This window comes from Arachis ipaensis, chromosome B3 (assembly GCF_059453495.1).
Source record: "Arachis ipaensis isolate K30076 ecotype BB chromosome B3, ASM5945349v1, whole genome shotgun sequence".
Lineage (NCBI taxonomy): Eukaryota > Viridiplantae > Streptophyta > Magnoliopsida > Fabales > Fabaceae > Arachis > Arachis ipaensis.
Window position 1 is genome coordinate 116,380,122 of NC_142438.1, and position 16,295 is coordinate 116,396,416.

At 39.5% G+C, this 16,295-nt stretch overlaps 1 protein-coding gene across 1 annotated transcript; it reads left to right on the plus strand.

Moving 5' to 3' along the window:
- Window positions 1-13,349: 13,349 nt before the first annotated feature.
- On the plus strand, window positions 13,350-14,499 carry LOC148572165 (uncharacterized). Its single transcript, XM_088507388.1, has 2 exons — window positions 13,350-13,731; window positions 14,408-14,499. The coding sequence occupies exons 1-2, from the start codon at window positions 13,350-13,352 to the stop codon at window positions 14,497-14,499; spliced, it is 474 nt and encodes a 157-aa protein (XP_088363514.1).
- The last annotated feature ends 1,796 nt before the right edge of the window (window positions 14,500-16,295 follow it).

Consider the following 16,295-nt stretch of genomic DNA (forward strand, 5'->3'; position numbering starts at 1 on the left):
GTTTCTCGTGAGGAGGTGGGGGGTGGTACCTGCAAGAGACTCTGATGTTTAAGTCAGCAAGGGCTTTAGGCAGGTTATTAGTAGATTAGAATGTGTGTTATACTTGGAGAGTGCCAGTGTATTTATAGTAGAACTGCTAACCACCTTTTATTGGAGTAATCTTATCTTTTATGGTAGATAAGCGTTCCCTTTATCTTGGAAGTTTGTTGAGATTCACCTTTTAGATGCGTTTCCTTTATCGAGTAGGGCTTTTGCCCTAAAGAAGTCGGTGTCAGACCTCCTAAAAGAGATCGGGCTTACCCTGAGGTCCACCTTTATTGGTGGGCCTTTTAGTGTTATTGGGCCCGACTTTCATTTATTGGGGCAGGGTATGAACAGTGCCTCCTGCTTGAGCTCATTTCTTTTATAGGTCGGGCTCGAGCATTCTGTGGCTTCCGTTATGCAAGTCGGGTTTGATCTGTTCGGTATCACCCAACTTATTTTGAATTTTTGAACGTTGAGAGAGCTTTAATGACCGTCGAATGACGTGCAGTAGTTATTCCTGGGGATTTGCGCGTGCTTAAACTAGGGGGAAGAGTCATTTCGACCCCTTTATGCCTTATAAATAGTCCCTTGAGCTCTTTTTCCCTTTATTTGCTTCTGAAAGATTGCTTTACTTTCTTCTTTATTGAAAGTACTCTTTTGTGTCATTTCGAGCATCTCTGTTGCCTCGCGTTTTCCCAATCTTGGCATTTTGGAAAGTCGATTGCTTTTGCCGGCATGAAGGGGATCGTTCGAGTGTTTACCGTTTCTTGTTGTGTTCTTCCCAATCTCCTTCCAGGTTGGTTCTGGCATTCCTTTTCCTCATCTCTCCTTTGAGACTTGCTAGCTTTTTGCTTTGATGTCTTTGCATTTTCCTTTTTGGAAGAAATCTGCTTTCGATTTTCTTGCTGGCTTGGTGTGAAGTGCTGGAGAAGTAGAAAGCGTTTGTCAAGAATTTTGAAAGACTTTTCTTTTTTTCTTTGAAAGAATCTTTGCTTGTGATTTGTGTTGTTGTTGTCTTTTGTACACCGTACTGCCCCTAATGGTGTCGTTTTTGACGTAATGTTGTGTCGAAGAGGCTCCATTTGGTGCTGTGTAAAAGAGATTTTGAGTAGCTTTCTTTTAATTTGGTAGCTGTTACCCAACTTCTTTTTAAAATGACGTCCGACCTGTTTGGTGACAATCTTCTTTTATTTTCGCTTGTAGATGTAGCGTTTATGTCTCGCAAAGTTATCTTGAACATGTCGACTAAGGTTCTCCCAGCTCTTTGGGTTTGGGTAGATAGCACTGTTTTAATGTGTGTCCTGGTAACCGACAAAGAGTATTATGACATGTTTCCTAGATACCATAACATTTGTGAGAATAGGGAGGATGAGAGAAACTATGTTTTAAAATTATCTGATCCTGAGGAGAGAGTCTGCTTTCCTCCTATAGTAGAGTCCGAGCAGCCCTTCTTTTATGCCTATAATTGTTTCTTTACTAGGCTTGGTGTTCGACTTCCTTTTACCGACTTTGGGATGGAGGTCTTGTGATCTTCCAATCTTGCCCCTTCTCACCTGCACCCGAATTCTTGTGCCTTTATGAAAATGTTCCAACTCTTGTGTCGAGGATTGGACATTCAGCCCTTTGAATGTTTTCTTCTACCTTTTTATAGCCCCCAAATCGTACAGTTCAACTAAGAAGTCGGGGTGGATATCCTTCCGAGCTGTACAAGGTCGGAAGGCATTTTCCATGTTTGACGACTCCTTTCATGATTTTAAAAACCACTTCTTTAAGATCAAGGGTGTGGTGGGTGTCCGACCTTTCTTATTGTCCGAGAATCAGGAAAGCTTGTTCCCTTTGTACTGGCTGGACACCCTTGAAATTGTTAAGCGTGATCTCTCTGACTTAGATGATTTAGAGAGGGGGGTAGTAGACTTCATTCTTGGTACCTAGGGCCAAGCTTCTCATTTGGACACAAAGAGGTATTTGGGAGATCCTAGCCTTTTGAAGTCAGACCTTGGTAGTGCTTCTTCCCTTACTCTTTGGTTTATTCTTGTTTATTAAATGTTGATTCGAATTGTATCATGTTTTGTCATTGCAAAGGCTATGGCTCCTAAATCTGCTATGAAGTTTCTTCAGAATACCAAGAAGATGATGGTAGCTCGGAACCTTCAGCGGCAAAAGGAGGTCGGGGAGGGTCTTTCACAGTAGGAGGTCGTTAAGCTTGCCCGATTTTCACCGTGAAAGAGGTCGGGATTGGATCCTTCTGATATGAAAGTTGTTATCCTAACTCCCCTCTCCCGACTTATCTCTTCAGACTCTGCACCTTCGTCTCCTTCATCCACTTAACCGCCTCCCAAAAAATAGAAACCTGATGAAGAAGAGAGCACGACACCAAGAATTTTGATGCTCTGGCCTAGGGAGAGAAGAACCTTGTCCATCATCATCGCGTGAGTATGGATGATGTAGTGATCTCAACTTTCTAGAATCATCTGCAGACTCTGGCTCATGGGGTCTTCGTCTTGTTGGGGTGTGCTCTCAACTTTCTAGGAAGCTGAAGAGTTCTCCTATTCAAGCTACTGCTGGGGCTTTGGTGGCTACTGGAGTCGATGCGGAGAGGCTGAGTGAGATTAAGGTGGAGTTGGAGAAAGAGAGGGACACCTTGAAGGCCGACTCGGAAAGATCTCGGGAGAGGACGAACAAGTCGGAAGTGACTGCAGCCCTGGCTGAGGAGAAGGCCAAGAAATACCAGGAGAGCTATACTAGAGTCTTCGGGGAAAGGCTAGCTTGCGAGGAAGAGCTGGAGAAATTGAAGGAGGAGTTGGCTGGGTTCCAGGAAATAGCTGCCCTAGGCATGGACAAGATGTTTGAGAACCTGGAAGCTCAGGTTAAGGTCTTGGCTCCTGACCTTGATTTGTCTCTCTTTAGTATGGACAATATAGTTTTGGATAGGAAGATTGTTAATTTCCTTTGATAGGCTGGACTTTACGTAGTCGGTCTTTACTGAGTTACTCTTGCAACTCCATTTTTGTTCTGACTTGTTTTGTGGTTGCTTCGTACGAGTTGCTTATATAACTTCTTACATTAACCTGTACCTCGTTGCTTTATCTTGCTGGCCACTTTTGGATCGGGTAATGATTTTTGTGGTTTATTGAGCTTAAGTCAATGCGTTTGAGATGGGAAACTTAAAAAGAAATTAAAAAAAAAAATAGTCCAAGAGTCTTTTATTAATGTTTAAGAAATTCCCTTACATAGCTATCTACTAAAGGCTTGGGTGCCTCTAGCCCTTGTACTGTGCCTCATTAAAAAAACCCTTTCTTTTTGAAAAAAAGAGTGCACATAGGTACAAGACTTTTAGCTGTAGTATCTTTTTAGGTTACAAGCGTGCCAAGACCTTGGGAGCTCCCGTCCTTGGAGGTCGGACACCTTACAAGAACCTTTACTTAGAACCTCTATTATCTTATAGGGTCCTTTCTAGTTGGTAGCTAGCTTTCCTCCACTCGACTTCTGTGTTCTGATGCCATTCTCAATCAGGACGAGGTAGGTGGTGGTGAAGTTTCTATGGGAATTATTGCTTCCATTCTGTATGAAGTCAGAAGGGTGACTCTCCCGTCGTGGAATGTGGAGTGGTTCGGTAAGCCCAAGCTCCTTTTTCATCCTGCAATCGGTGCTTTAGTCCGACTAATATGACTTTGTTTGCAGCTTCAGCCTATCCATTGGCCTGGGGGGTGATGCCAGGGCATCTTGGCCAGTTTTACTGACCTTTTCTTTACTATTTTTAGGGTAGTTTCATGCATTTCTTTAGGAAATAAGCTAGTTTTGGGTAGATATTCACCTACACCTTGATTCAAGCATACATTGTGCATTTTACATTATTTCATGAGGATTTTGCATGAATTTAGTGACAAATTGTATGCTGCATTATCCATGACTTGGACTAGAACTTTGATGCACTCTGTTGCTTGATTTCAGGACCAAAGGAAGCAAGGAAAGGGAGGTAACTTGCAAGGTTAATGAGAAAAGTGATTGCCAATAACACTCTCAAAGCCATCATTGCCCACGTTAAGAGTCACGTTAACTAAGTTAACGTGAACTCTAACGTGGAGAAGGGAAGTTGAGCCAACGTTAGTGACACTTAACATTGTCACTAACGTTGGTAAACACTCATGAGTGGCCACGTTAGAGCCCACGTTAACCTAGTTAACGTGGCCTCTAACGATAAAGGGGGGAAGAGAAGCCAACGTTAGTGACATTCAACATTGTCACTAACGTTGGCCTAAGGATGCAACACACCACGTTAACTCCCACGTTAACTTGGTTAACGTGGGAGCTAACGTAAGAGGTGAGAGTTGTCGACAACGTTAGTGACACTCAACATAGTCACTAACGTTGGAAGCAACCACACAACCCCCCAAGGAGCCACGTTAACTTCCACGTTAACTTAGTTAACGTGGAAGCTAACGATGAGGAATGAATGATGAGCCAACGTTAGTGACACTCAACATTGTCACTAACGTTGGGATGGATAAGAATGGCCACGTTAGAAGCCACGTTAACCTAGTTAACATGGACTCTAACGTGAGATCCAGGGGCACATTGGAACGTTAGTGACAATGTTGAGTGTCACTAACGTTCTTGAAGAGTGGCAAGGCCACGTTAGAAGCCACGTTAACCTAGTTAACGTGGGCTTTAATGTGAAGCAAAAAGGGGCACACTGGAACGTTAGTGACAATGTTGAGTGTCACTAACGTTTTCGAAGGTTGGCAAGGCCACGCTAGAAGCCACGTTAACCTAGTTAACGTGGGCTCTAACGTGAGGCAAAGGGGTACATTGGAACGTTAGTGAAAATGTTAAGTGTCACTAATGTTCTCAAACTTATACTTTCACTAAATGTTAACACCCCTAACGCCCTGAGCTAAAGTCTCTGCCCACTTAGCACTTTCTCTCTGCAAGTAAAGCCAAGCCCAAATGAAGAAAAGAACTGCTTCAAACTCAAGATCCAAAGGCCCAAGACTTGAAGAGCCAACTAGAAGCTGAGAGAAGTAGTATATATAGGAGTAGCTTTGAATTGAGAAAGGAGTTCTGGAGGCTAGAAAAAGGAGAACTACTCTCTGTATTTTACTTTCTTTGCATTTTCTAGTTTTATGATGTATTCTCCATCTTTGTTTTCATTTTCAAGAGCTATGAACAACTAAACCCCTTTCATTGGGTTAGGGAGATCTGTTGTAATTTGATGGATCAATACTAATTTTCATTATTCTTCTTCTATCTTTTCTCTTGATTTTACTTGAAAGCTTTCGATCTTCATCCAATTGAGTAGTTATATTGGAAGAGAAGCTATTCAAACTTGGATCTCTTTTGAACCTTGAAAGAGGAATGAAGAGATCAAGCTAGAAATGCTTTCTCATGCTGGACCAAATTGGGTTTGGATGGGTATGTGACTATAACCCTCTCAATATTTGATTTGGGAAATGCATGTGGTATAATCAGTGACCATACTTCATCTCTTCTCATGAGCAATTGACCAAGGAATTGGCTATTGATCAAGATTTGAGAGATTGAATTGCAAGAAATTGTAATTCAATCACTTAAGATTGCCAATGAGATCAATGAGTGCATTGATTGAGGAAGAGATGAAAATGAACTTGATCCGGAGAATTGCAACATCTCCTAAGCCCAATGAACTCCCCATCTCTGATCTTACCCATTCTCTTTAATTTCTGCCATTTACTTTTATGAGCAAATCCCTCATTCCCATTTACAATTCTGCAATTTATTTTCAGTCATTTACTTCCAGTCCTTTAATTCTAGCAATTACTTTTCTGTTATTTACATTCCCGCCATTTTATTTTCTGCAACTCTCAACCCAAATTCTGGATTCGCTCAACTAGAACATTCTTCTAATTAAAGTTGCTTGATCAATCAATCCTTGTGGGATTCGACCTCACTCTATTGTGATTTTTTACTTGACGACAAATTCGGTACACTTGCCGAAGGGAGATTTATTGAGAGACAAGTTTTTCGCGCATCAGGGGGCAGTCCGTCAAACCATTTCATGGAAGCTTTTGTTAAAGTGGTCGGGAAGGCTTTGCAACAAGTTGCGTTAGAAGTGTCAGCCAGATACGTTCTGCTTCTGAAATTGCTGAGATGGTGACTCAGATTGGACATTCTGTCGTAGAGATCCATGTCAGGTGATTTGAAGTTCTGAGGAACCCTAGCCCTCATGATCTCTTCTATGAACAGGTCGCGTCCTCCCAACGGACTATCGTTACGCTCCGTCCGATTAGTCCTTCTTTGTACGCCAGCTTCTAACTTCTGTAACTTGTCTTCTAATTCCTTTCGTTGCCTTACTTCCTTTTGCAGTTCCCGTTCTGCCTCCCGCTATCATTTGGCCTCGTGTTCGAGCTACTGGAGCCGATTTCCTTAACCGTGAATGAGGTCCAGGATCTTAATCGCATAAGGTGGATCCTATGCCTCGAGATGATGAACCTCAGACAGAATCCTCCTGTTTGAGGATTCCCAGAGGTCCCTTTCCTGTGGGGGCCATGATGTGATGGCAGAGGAGGAAGGAAGAGGGTTTGATCTTCTAGCTGGTCTTCTAGTTCAGATTCAGATGCCATATAGCCGTCTCTGAGCTTGTGGTCCACCATTGGTCAGAGGGTGAATTCTAGGTCCCCGACAATGGCACCAATATTACGGGGGTTACCTGAAACGTAGATTTGGGCCTGAACGTGAGGTCTAGATCCCTTTGTGTGGCAGCGTCCGACTTATTGATGCTGAGGTACTGTCTGTCCGAGTTCTTCATGAGGAGGTAGCGGGTGGTATCTGCAAGAGACTCCGATGCTTAAATCAGCAAGGACTTTAGGCAGGTTTTTAGTAGATTAGAACGTGTGTTATACCTAGGGGGTGCTAGTGTATTTATACTAGAACTGCTAACCACCTTTTGTTGGAGTAATCTTATCTTTTCTGGTAGATAAGCGTTCCTTTTATCTTGGGAGTTTGTTAAGATTCACCTTCTAGATACAGTGGAGGTTTTAGGGAGCAGTTTATCTGCTTTGAGTGAGTAGGGCTTTCGCCCTTAAGAAGTCGGTGTCCGACCTTGATAAACCACTATTTTATGGTTTATCTTGTGCTAATTTGAGTGGTTTTTTATCAATTCTTTACTCACTTATTCATATAATTTGCATGGTTTTACAATTCCTTCCTAATTCTGTGATATAGTTGAAAACATGTTTCCTGGGCCTTTAAACTATCAATTTTAATTATCTTTTATTACCATTCGATGCCGTGATCTGTGTGTTGAGTACTTTCAGGATTTATAGGGCAGGAATGGCTTAGAGGATAGAAAGGAAACGTGCAAAAGTGGAAGGAACGCGAAAAATGAAGTTTTGAGAAGCTGGCAGCGACGCGCACGCATGAGTGACGCGTACGCGTGACTAGCGCAAAAGACAAGCGACGCGTACGCGTGACTGACGTGTATGCGTGACAAGAAATTTCGCCAAACGATGCATATGCGTGACCTACGCATACGCGTGATATGCGCCACGTGCAGAAAGTTGCAGAAAGCTATGGGGGCGATTTCTAGGCTCCTTTTTGGCCCAATTCCAAGCCCGAGAACACAGAATAGATGCTGCAAAATGGGGGAATCATGAGAGGAATCATTCATTCATTCATTCATCAATTCACAAAAATTTAGGTTTTTAGATGTAGTTTCTAGAGAGAGAGGCTCTCTCCTCTCTCTAGGTTTTAGGATTTCTCTTAGTTTTAGGTTTATTTCTTCTCAATTCCAGGTTCAATGTTCCTTTAATTTAATTCTCTTCTACTCTTGATTGTTCTAGTCCTTTAGTTTATCTATTTCTCTTGTTGATTCATTTATTTTCCTAATTTAGTTTATGAATTCCCATGTTAGACGTGATTTTCTATTTAATGCAATTTGAGGTATTTCAGATTTATGATTGCTTTCTTCAATTTATGTTATTGATGCTTACAATTGGTTGTTTAGATTTTATTGTCTCTTATTGCTTTTCTATATTTTTATGTTATGCCTTCCAAGTGTTTGGTAAAATACTTGGGAGGGCCTTAAGTTAGATTGTTATGATTCTTGGCTTTGGTTGAATAATTGGAGACGCTCGAGTTATCAAACTCCTTTGTTGATTGATGATTGAAAGTTGCTGGTTGATTTGGATCCCTCTAAAGCTAGTCTTTCCTTAGGAGTTAACTAGGACTTGAGGAATCAAATTGATTAGTCCACTTGACTTTCCTCCATAGTTAGAGGTTAACTAAGTGGGAGCAATGAACAATTCTCATCACAATTGATAAGGATAACTATGATAGGACGTCCAGTTCTCATACCTTGCCAAGAGTTTTCTTAGTTATTAATTTAATTTCTTGCGATTTTATTTCCTTACTCCTTATTTCAAAAACCCAAAAAGATACTTTTCCACAACCAATAATAACCACACCTCCCTGCAATTCCTTGAGAGATGACCCGAGATTTAAATACTTCGGTTTAATTTATTGGGTTTGCTTTAGTGACAAACAAGTTTTTGTATGAAAGAATTCTTTGTTGGTATAGAAACTATACTAGTAACGAGAACTTATTTGTGAATTCTCTACTAGCAAAGATCCGTTCGTCAGACCTCCTAAAATAGGTCGGGCTTACCTTGAGGTCTATCTTTATTGGTAGGGCTTTTAGTGTTATTGAGTTCGGCTTTCATTTATTGGGCTAGGGTATGAACACCAGCGAATACTATATGAAGAGCATTAGCTCTTCTCCTTCTCCAAGCAATGAAACACATTGCTGGTTGCATGAGGAGAAGGAAGAAAACTCCATAACTCTAACCTCTCATTTAAATCCCTATAACTTTCGATTCGGAACTTTGATTGGCGAGTCGTCAGTCGTCACGCATTCGTCTCGGAATCCTCTACAAGACCACTAACAATTTGTTAAGAAATCTGAGTTTTCACACCCAGATCTTCTCATCTCAGTTTCAAAAATTTGGAGTTTTGGGTATTGAAGAATTGAATAATTTTGATGATTTAGGTGAACTCTGGCAATGGAAAATTATTGGATTTTACTCAATATCTCGTGGGTAATGGTAAAGAACTCATAACCCTTGTGAATCCTTTAATTATATGAGATTGGATAGTAAAATTAGTGGTTGTGTATGTAATTGTGTGAAATTATGTTGTGTAAATGTGAATTGAAACAATAATGATAATGTTGGAGGCTTGGAAACATATTCAGAGCTTGAAACTCACTTGGTGAAGGTTTGGAGCTTGTGTATCGAGGGCTTGCGGTGCCTTGTGACTTAGGGAGAAATCGGCCAAGATATGGTTTCGGTTTCTCGTAACTAAAATATAATGTGTCATGAAAACTTAGGTTTGTTAACCGTAAGATAGGATTTAATTGTTGATGTTGTTGATCATTGATATTTGTTGGTTATTGAATTAAATTGTTGATTGGAATGTGTTGAGGATAATTATTGAATTGGTGTTATGGAGTTGTTTAAGTGAATTATGAGGTGTTGAATGTTAAGTTTGTCTATGAGAATGCATTGCTTGTCTATGAGTTTGTCTATGGATAATTTTTGACTATTTAGTAAAAGTGAATTTTTGACCAACTTCGACAAGTCATAACTCGGCTTCCGGGCCCCCAATTTGTGTCAAACTTGTTTCAAACAAAAATTGGATCCGTAAAGTTTATGCCGTTCGAAGAACGGATGAAACTATTTTTGGGCTTGACTGGCAAGGATTATGGTGGTTTACCGCTTGTCCAATGTCGACATGTCTGTGGGGATCGTGGTGATTTACCGCCTACGGGTTATAAAATTGTGATTCATGCACCTGACAAGGATTGTGGTAGTGTACCACTTGTCAAGGATTGCAGTTGAGGTAGGGATCGTGGTTATTTACCACCCACAGGTTGTTCCTTTCCAATTGAAAAATGTCTGTGGTAATCAAGGTGGTTTACCATTTGCAGATAGTGAGAATCATGGTGGTTTATCGTTCACGAGGTGAGGATCGTGGTACTATATCGCTCACCAGTTTTCAAGAGGACGATGCCCAGGTTAGTTACCGGACATGTCGGGTTGGCTTTGTAACTGACAGATGAGGCTCATCAACCATATGGCATGCATGCATCATGGACATTTGTATGTTTTATTTGAGTGGGTATTGTCTTGGCTTGCTTAATTGTTTATTCATGTTAATTACTAATTGTCTACTTGTTATATGTGCTTTCTTTGTCTGTTTTGCTTGTGTTTACAACTGAGAGATCTCTCATACTGGCAGAGGAGATGCTGATGACGGTTCCACTGGCAATGGGGAGGTTAGAAGGAATCAGAAAGGATTTAGTTAGTTTAAAATGAGAATCCTTTAGTTAGTTGCTATGTTTTTCAGGTTTAAGTTATGAATTTAAGTTAAATTTAAATACTGGAAGTTCTAAGGTTGCCTCTGCTTTTTCCGAGACCTTATATGTTAGTTATGTGGGCACCATTACCATACTGAGAATCTTTGGTTCTCATTCTATACAAATGTTGTTGTTTTCAGATGCAGGTCGAGAGGCACCTCGCTGAGCGTCTGATGTTTCTAAGGAAGCAAAGTCTAGCTTTTGGGATGTTATATTTTGAGCTGTTGTTCTATATTTATGTTTATAGACTCTTCTATGTATTTATATAACTTATGTTTTGTCCCTCTTAGAGGTTGACTGGGAGAAACAAGTGTTATAAACGGTCTTTTTGGGTTCTTGGGGGGTACTTATGTATATATATATATATGCTCTGACTGGCCTTCCCTTCGCAGGCCATCTTTTTCGCGCGATCTTATCTACCTTTCTGCGTTTATGCGCTCATGAGTAATGCGCTTTTCTTTTCGCGGTTTTTGCTTAAACCTTTCTTCAAGGCTCCTAGTTACAAATTTCTTCAAGTATATCTGTGTATAATTTTATTTTTAGGGGTCGTAATACCTCACCACATCTGTTTTACGACTTAAGTGTAAAGTTCTGTGTGATAGGGTATTACAAACGGTATTGCTATGGACTTTGTGTCAGGATTGCCAAGGAGTAGAGTAGGATTTGATGCAGTGTGGATGATTGTTGATCGATTGACGAAATTCGCTCATTTCTTGCCTATCTGTATGACTTATTCTTTTGAGAAATCGGTGAGGTTGTACATTAAGGAGATTGTAAGATTGCCTAGTGTGTCTACAACTGATAAGCGGATAATTTATACGCTTTTTGGCATTGTTTTTAGTATGTTTTTAGTATATTTTAGTTAGTTTTTATTATATTTTTATTAGTTTTTATTTAAAATTCACTTTTTTGGACTTTACTATGAGTTTGTGTATTTTTCTGTGATTTCAGGTATTTTCTGGCTGAAATTGAGGGACTTGAGCAAAAATCTGATTCAGAGGCTGAAAAAGGATTGCAGATACTGTTGGATTCTGACCTCCCAACACTCGAAGTGGATTTTCTGGAGCTATAAAAGCCCAATTGGTGCGCTCTCAATTACGTTGGAAAGTAGACATCCTGAACTTTCCAAAAATATATAATAGTCCATACTTTGCCCAATATTTGATGGCCCAAACCGGCATTTCAAGTCAGCATAGAAATTATGGCGTCAAAACGCCAGAACTGGCATAAAAGCTGGAGTTAAACGCCCAAACTGGCACAAAAGCTAGCGTTTAACTCCAAGAAAAGTCTCTACACATGGAAGCTTCAATGCTCCGTCCAAGCACACACCAAGTGGGCCCGGAAGAAGATTTCTGCATTAATTACCTATTTCTGTAACCCTAGGCTACTAGTTTTCTATAAATAGGACCTTTTGCTATTGTATTTAGAGACTTTTACACACAGACTTTCATATACCTTTTGATCTTTATGTTTGGGGAGGCTGGCCATTCGGCCATGCCTAGACCCTGTACTTATGTATTTTCAACGGTGGAGTTTCTACACACCATAGATTAAGGTGTGGAGCTCTGCTGTTCTTCATGAATTAATACAATTACTATTATTTTTCTATTCAATTCATGCCTACTTCTTCTCTAAGATATTCATTCGTTCTTCAACTTGATGAATGTGATGATCTGTGACACTCATCATCATTCTCACCTATGAGCATGTGCCTGACAACCACCTCTGTTCTACTAGCAATGGCTTGAATGCGTATCTCTTGGGTTTCTAATCTAAGATTGGAACCTTCGTGGTATAGGCTAGAATCAATTGGCGGCCATTCCTGAGATCCGAAAAGTCTAAACCTTGTCTGTGGTATTCCGAGTAGGATCTGGGAAGCGATGACTGTGACGAGCTTCAAACTCGCGAGTGTTGGGCGTGTGACAGACGCAAAAGGATCAATGGATCCTATTCCAACATGATCGAGAACCGACAGATGATTAGCCGTGCGGTGACAGCGCATTTAGAACATTTTCACTGAGAGGACGGAAAGTAGCCATTGACAACGGTGATGCCCAACATAAAGCTTGCCATGGAAGGGAGTATGAATGATTGGAAGAAGGCAATAGGAAAGCAGAGGTTCAGAAGGAACAAAGCATCTTCATACGCTTATTTGAAATTCCTACCAATGAATTACATAAGTATTTTTATCTTTATTTTATGTTTTATTTATCTTTTAATTATCAATTCTCCATAACCATTTGAATCCACCTGACTGAGATTTACAAGATGACCATAGCTTGCTTCAAGCCGACAGTCTCCGTGGGATCGACCCTTACTCACGTAAGGTATTACTTGGACGACCCAGTGCACTTGCTGGTTAGTTGTGCGGAATTGTGACAAAGTGTGATTCATGTTTGAGAGCTCCAAGTCTTTGGCGCCATTGTTGATGATCACAATTTCGTACACCAACAACCATAGTGTTAGATAGAGATCATTGATTCACTTTAAAATTTTGGGGAGCTTTCTAGAAAGTATTCAGAACTTAATTGTGCTTAAGCACGGTGTACCATCCTCAAACCAATGGCTAATCAAAGAAAACGATTCAGACTCTAGAAGATTCATTGAGAGTATATGTGTTGGACCAACTGGCGAGTTGGGATCGCTATATGTCGTTGGTGGAGTTTACGTACAATAACAATTACCATGCAAGCATCGAAATGGCTTCGTATGAGGCTCTGTATGGGAGAAAGTGTCGATGTCCATTATGTTAGTATGGGCCAGAGAGGAACGTTTGTTGGGGTCTGAATTGGTGGCTAAGACGACTGAACATATTAAGAGGATTCGAGCCAGAATTCTTATTGCTCAGAGTCGTCAGAAAAACTATGCTGATCGAAGATGGAAGCCTTTGGAATTTGAAGAGGGAGATCATGTATTCTAAAATATTACTCCGACTATGGGAGTGGGTAGAGCAATAAAAATGAAGAAGTTGGATCCCTATTACATTGGTCCATTTCAAATTCTTAAGAGGTTTGGGCCAGTGGCATATCAAATGGCTTCACTGCCATATCTTTCAAACCTGCACGACGTATTTCATGTTTCTCAGTTTTGGAAGTACACATCTGATGTAACACACATGTTAGTGCTCGAATTGGTTCAGCTGAAGGAAAATCTTACATTTCAAGTGGCTCCGGTGAGAATTGATGATGTCAGCATCAAGAAACTACGCGAAAAAGAAGTTCTATTGGTGAAGGTTACTTGGAGTCGAGTGGGAATGGAAGAGCATACATGGGAGCTCGAATATGACATGCGGAAGAATTACCCTCACATATTTGAAGGTAATTGTAATTAAATTTTGAGAGCAAAATTTATAATTAGGTGGGTAGGATGTAAAACACAATTAAATAATAAATAATAAATTAATTATGAGTGAAGAAGGTTAAAAATCTAACAATTATAATTGGGAGAGATAAATAATTTAGAATATGAATTAAAACACTTATCTTAAAGGTTTTGGCCCAAGGTTGGGCCAAACAAGACAAAAACCACAAACAGACTCATGTTAGGCCTAAGCCCATAGCTTATAAGCCTTTCTCCCTTCATATTTTAGCACTCTCCCCCTCATTAACACAAACACATTTAGCATAAAGAGAGAAGAGAGGAAGAGAGTGGTGCTCTAAGGTCATTATTCACACTCACACAAAAATCCTCATAACTTTCAATCCGAAGCTCCGATCGAAGATCCGTTTGTGATCATACGTCGCTCTCACCATGTTCTTCGATTCTATCTAAGTATTTTCCATTTCTCTTCAATTTCTCATTTTTGGTTTGGGTGTTGAGAAAATTTTGATTTTTCAATGATTAGGGGAGGTTTAATCTTGAGTTTTGATGGAGTTTCAACCCAAGGTTACGTGAGATAAAGTAAGGAAGCTTAATTTTCTGAATTTTACATTTTGAGTAAAAACCCTAGTATGAATATTGAATAAATTATTGTGATTAGATTATATGGATTAGCTTGTCTTGTTTGGTTGAATTGGTGCGGTTGGAGTACGTGGTATGATTTTGGAACAATTGGCAGAGGCTTGGAGGAGTTGGTTGAGGCTTGATTCAGGTAGGGAAGGAAATTCAAGTGTTGGAAAAATCATCATCGGTAAGGTACGGGTCTAAGTTTTAAGTAGGCATTATATAAACTATGTGAAAACCTAGGCTAATTGTCCCTAGGATAGGATTGAATAAAATTGATTGTTGTGGTGATTATTTGGTTTTATAATAGCTTGAATTATGATGTGAATATATGTGTGTGAGTGTGTGTGTGTGTGTGTGTGTGTGTGTGTGTGTGATGGAAATAGTAATTGATAAGAAAATTGGGCCAGAGGCTGTGATAGGGTGAAGAATTTCCTATTTGGTAAGTTGAGGTAAGTGGTGTAGATTTTTATATGACAATGAGAAGACTGATGTTTAGTTGGTTGTGAATTTGGATGTATGAATGTTGTGTATTGTTGTGAATGGATATAGTTGATGAGACATGCTAAATGAGTTAGTATTGAGTTGGTTAGGCTTGAAATAGTTGAAAATTGATGAATGAGTGTTTGGAATATTTAGAAATGGTATTGGAGTAGTTTGAACTAAATTGCGTTGAGAATTAGTGAAAATAGGCAATAGTGTGGATTTGGGTAAAAATAGAATTTTAACCAACTTAAACGGGTCATAACTTGGCGCTCGGAGTTTGAAATTTAATGAAATTTGTCTTAAATTAATAGTAATGATGAGAGCTTTAAAATGATTTAAGAATGAATGAAAACAAAATTTTGTAGGGAAAGTTATGAACAATTGAAAATGATATTTTAAACTAAATTATGAGATGTTGCAGAAAAATTAGAGTTTTGGGCTATGTGCGCACGCACAGGGTTATGTGCAATGTAACACCCTAATTAGCATAAGCTTTACCTCGCGTCGTAAAGCAAAGATTAATCAGAGATTACGACAGTTCTAAGCTCATACATAATATATATATATATATATATATATATATATATATATATATATATATATATATATATATATATATATATATATATATATATATATATATATATATAGAAAGAATAGTATAATCTAGAAGCCCGATGAATGATATTGCTCAAAAACCCGATTTAAAAAGCGCAAAACGTACTAACGGGGCTTCTAACTTAAAACACAAGGTACAGATAAGATATATCAAAAGGTAGTATAATATCATAAGAATCTAGCCACGGCTCGTGGAGTTTAAGCCGGCTAGCCATATACAGACTATGCAGAAACCAGACAGTAAAAAAATAGCTTATACAAGTTTTGTTCTCTCAATACATGCCTTTAGGCTAAAACAAAATACAAAAATGAGAGATGTATAACAAAATAAACAAAAGACTCCAAAAGGTATCCAGATCCTCCGCTTCTGTCACCATCCAAGCAACTCACCAAGGTGGTTGCGACCTGCATCTGAAAAACACAACAGAAATATGGTATGAGAACCGGAGGTTCTCAGTATGGTAACAGTATCCAATGATGTAGGATATAAGACCCCGGGACGCCAAAGGCAATCCTAGACTTCATATCCATTATAAGATTCATCTTAGGCATACTAACACAATAAAGCATAATAATATAAATCTTAACATAAATAAACAGGGTACTCTATCTTAGGGGATTTCTAATCTAACCAACACCGTTGTCCCACAGCCTTCACCAACCTATCCTCCATGCAATCCCATCGCCACGGCCTTCCGAACCTCCTCAATCCCAGCAGAAATCACAAATAATTGCAATGCAAATAAATCACAAGTATAAGCATATAAGAAGAGTAGTCAAGTAAGCAAATAGGCATGTTATTCAATTAGGCATACAATTTTAAGTCGACAAAGCA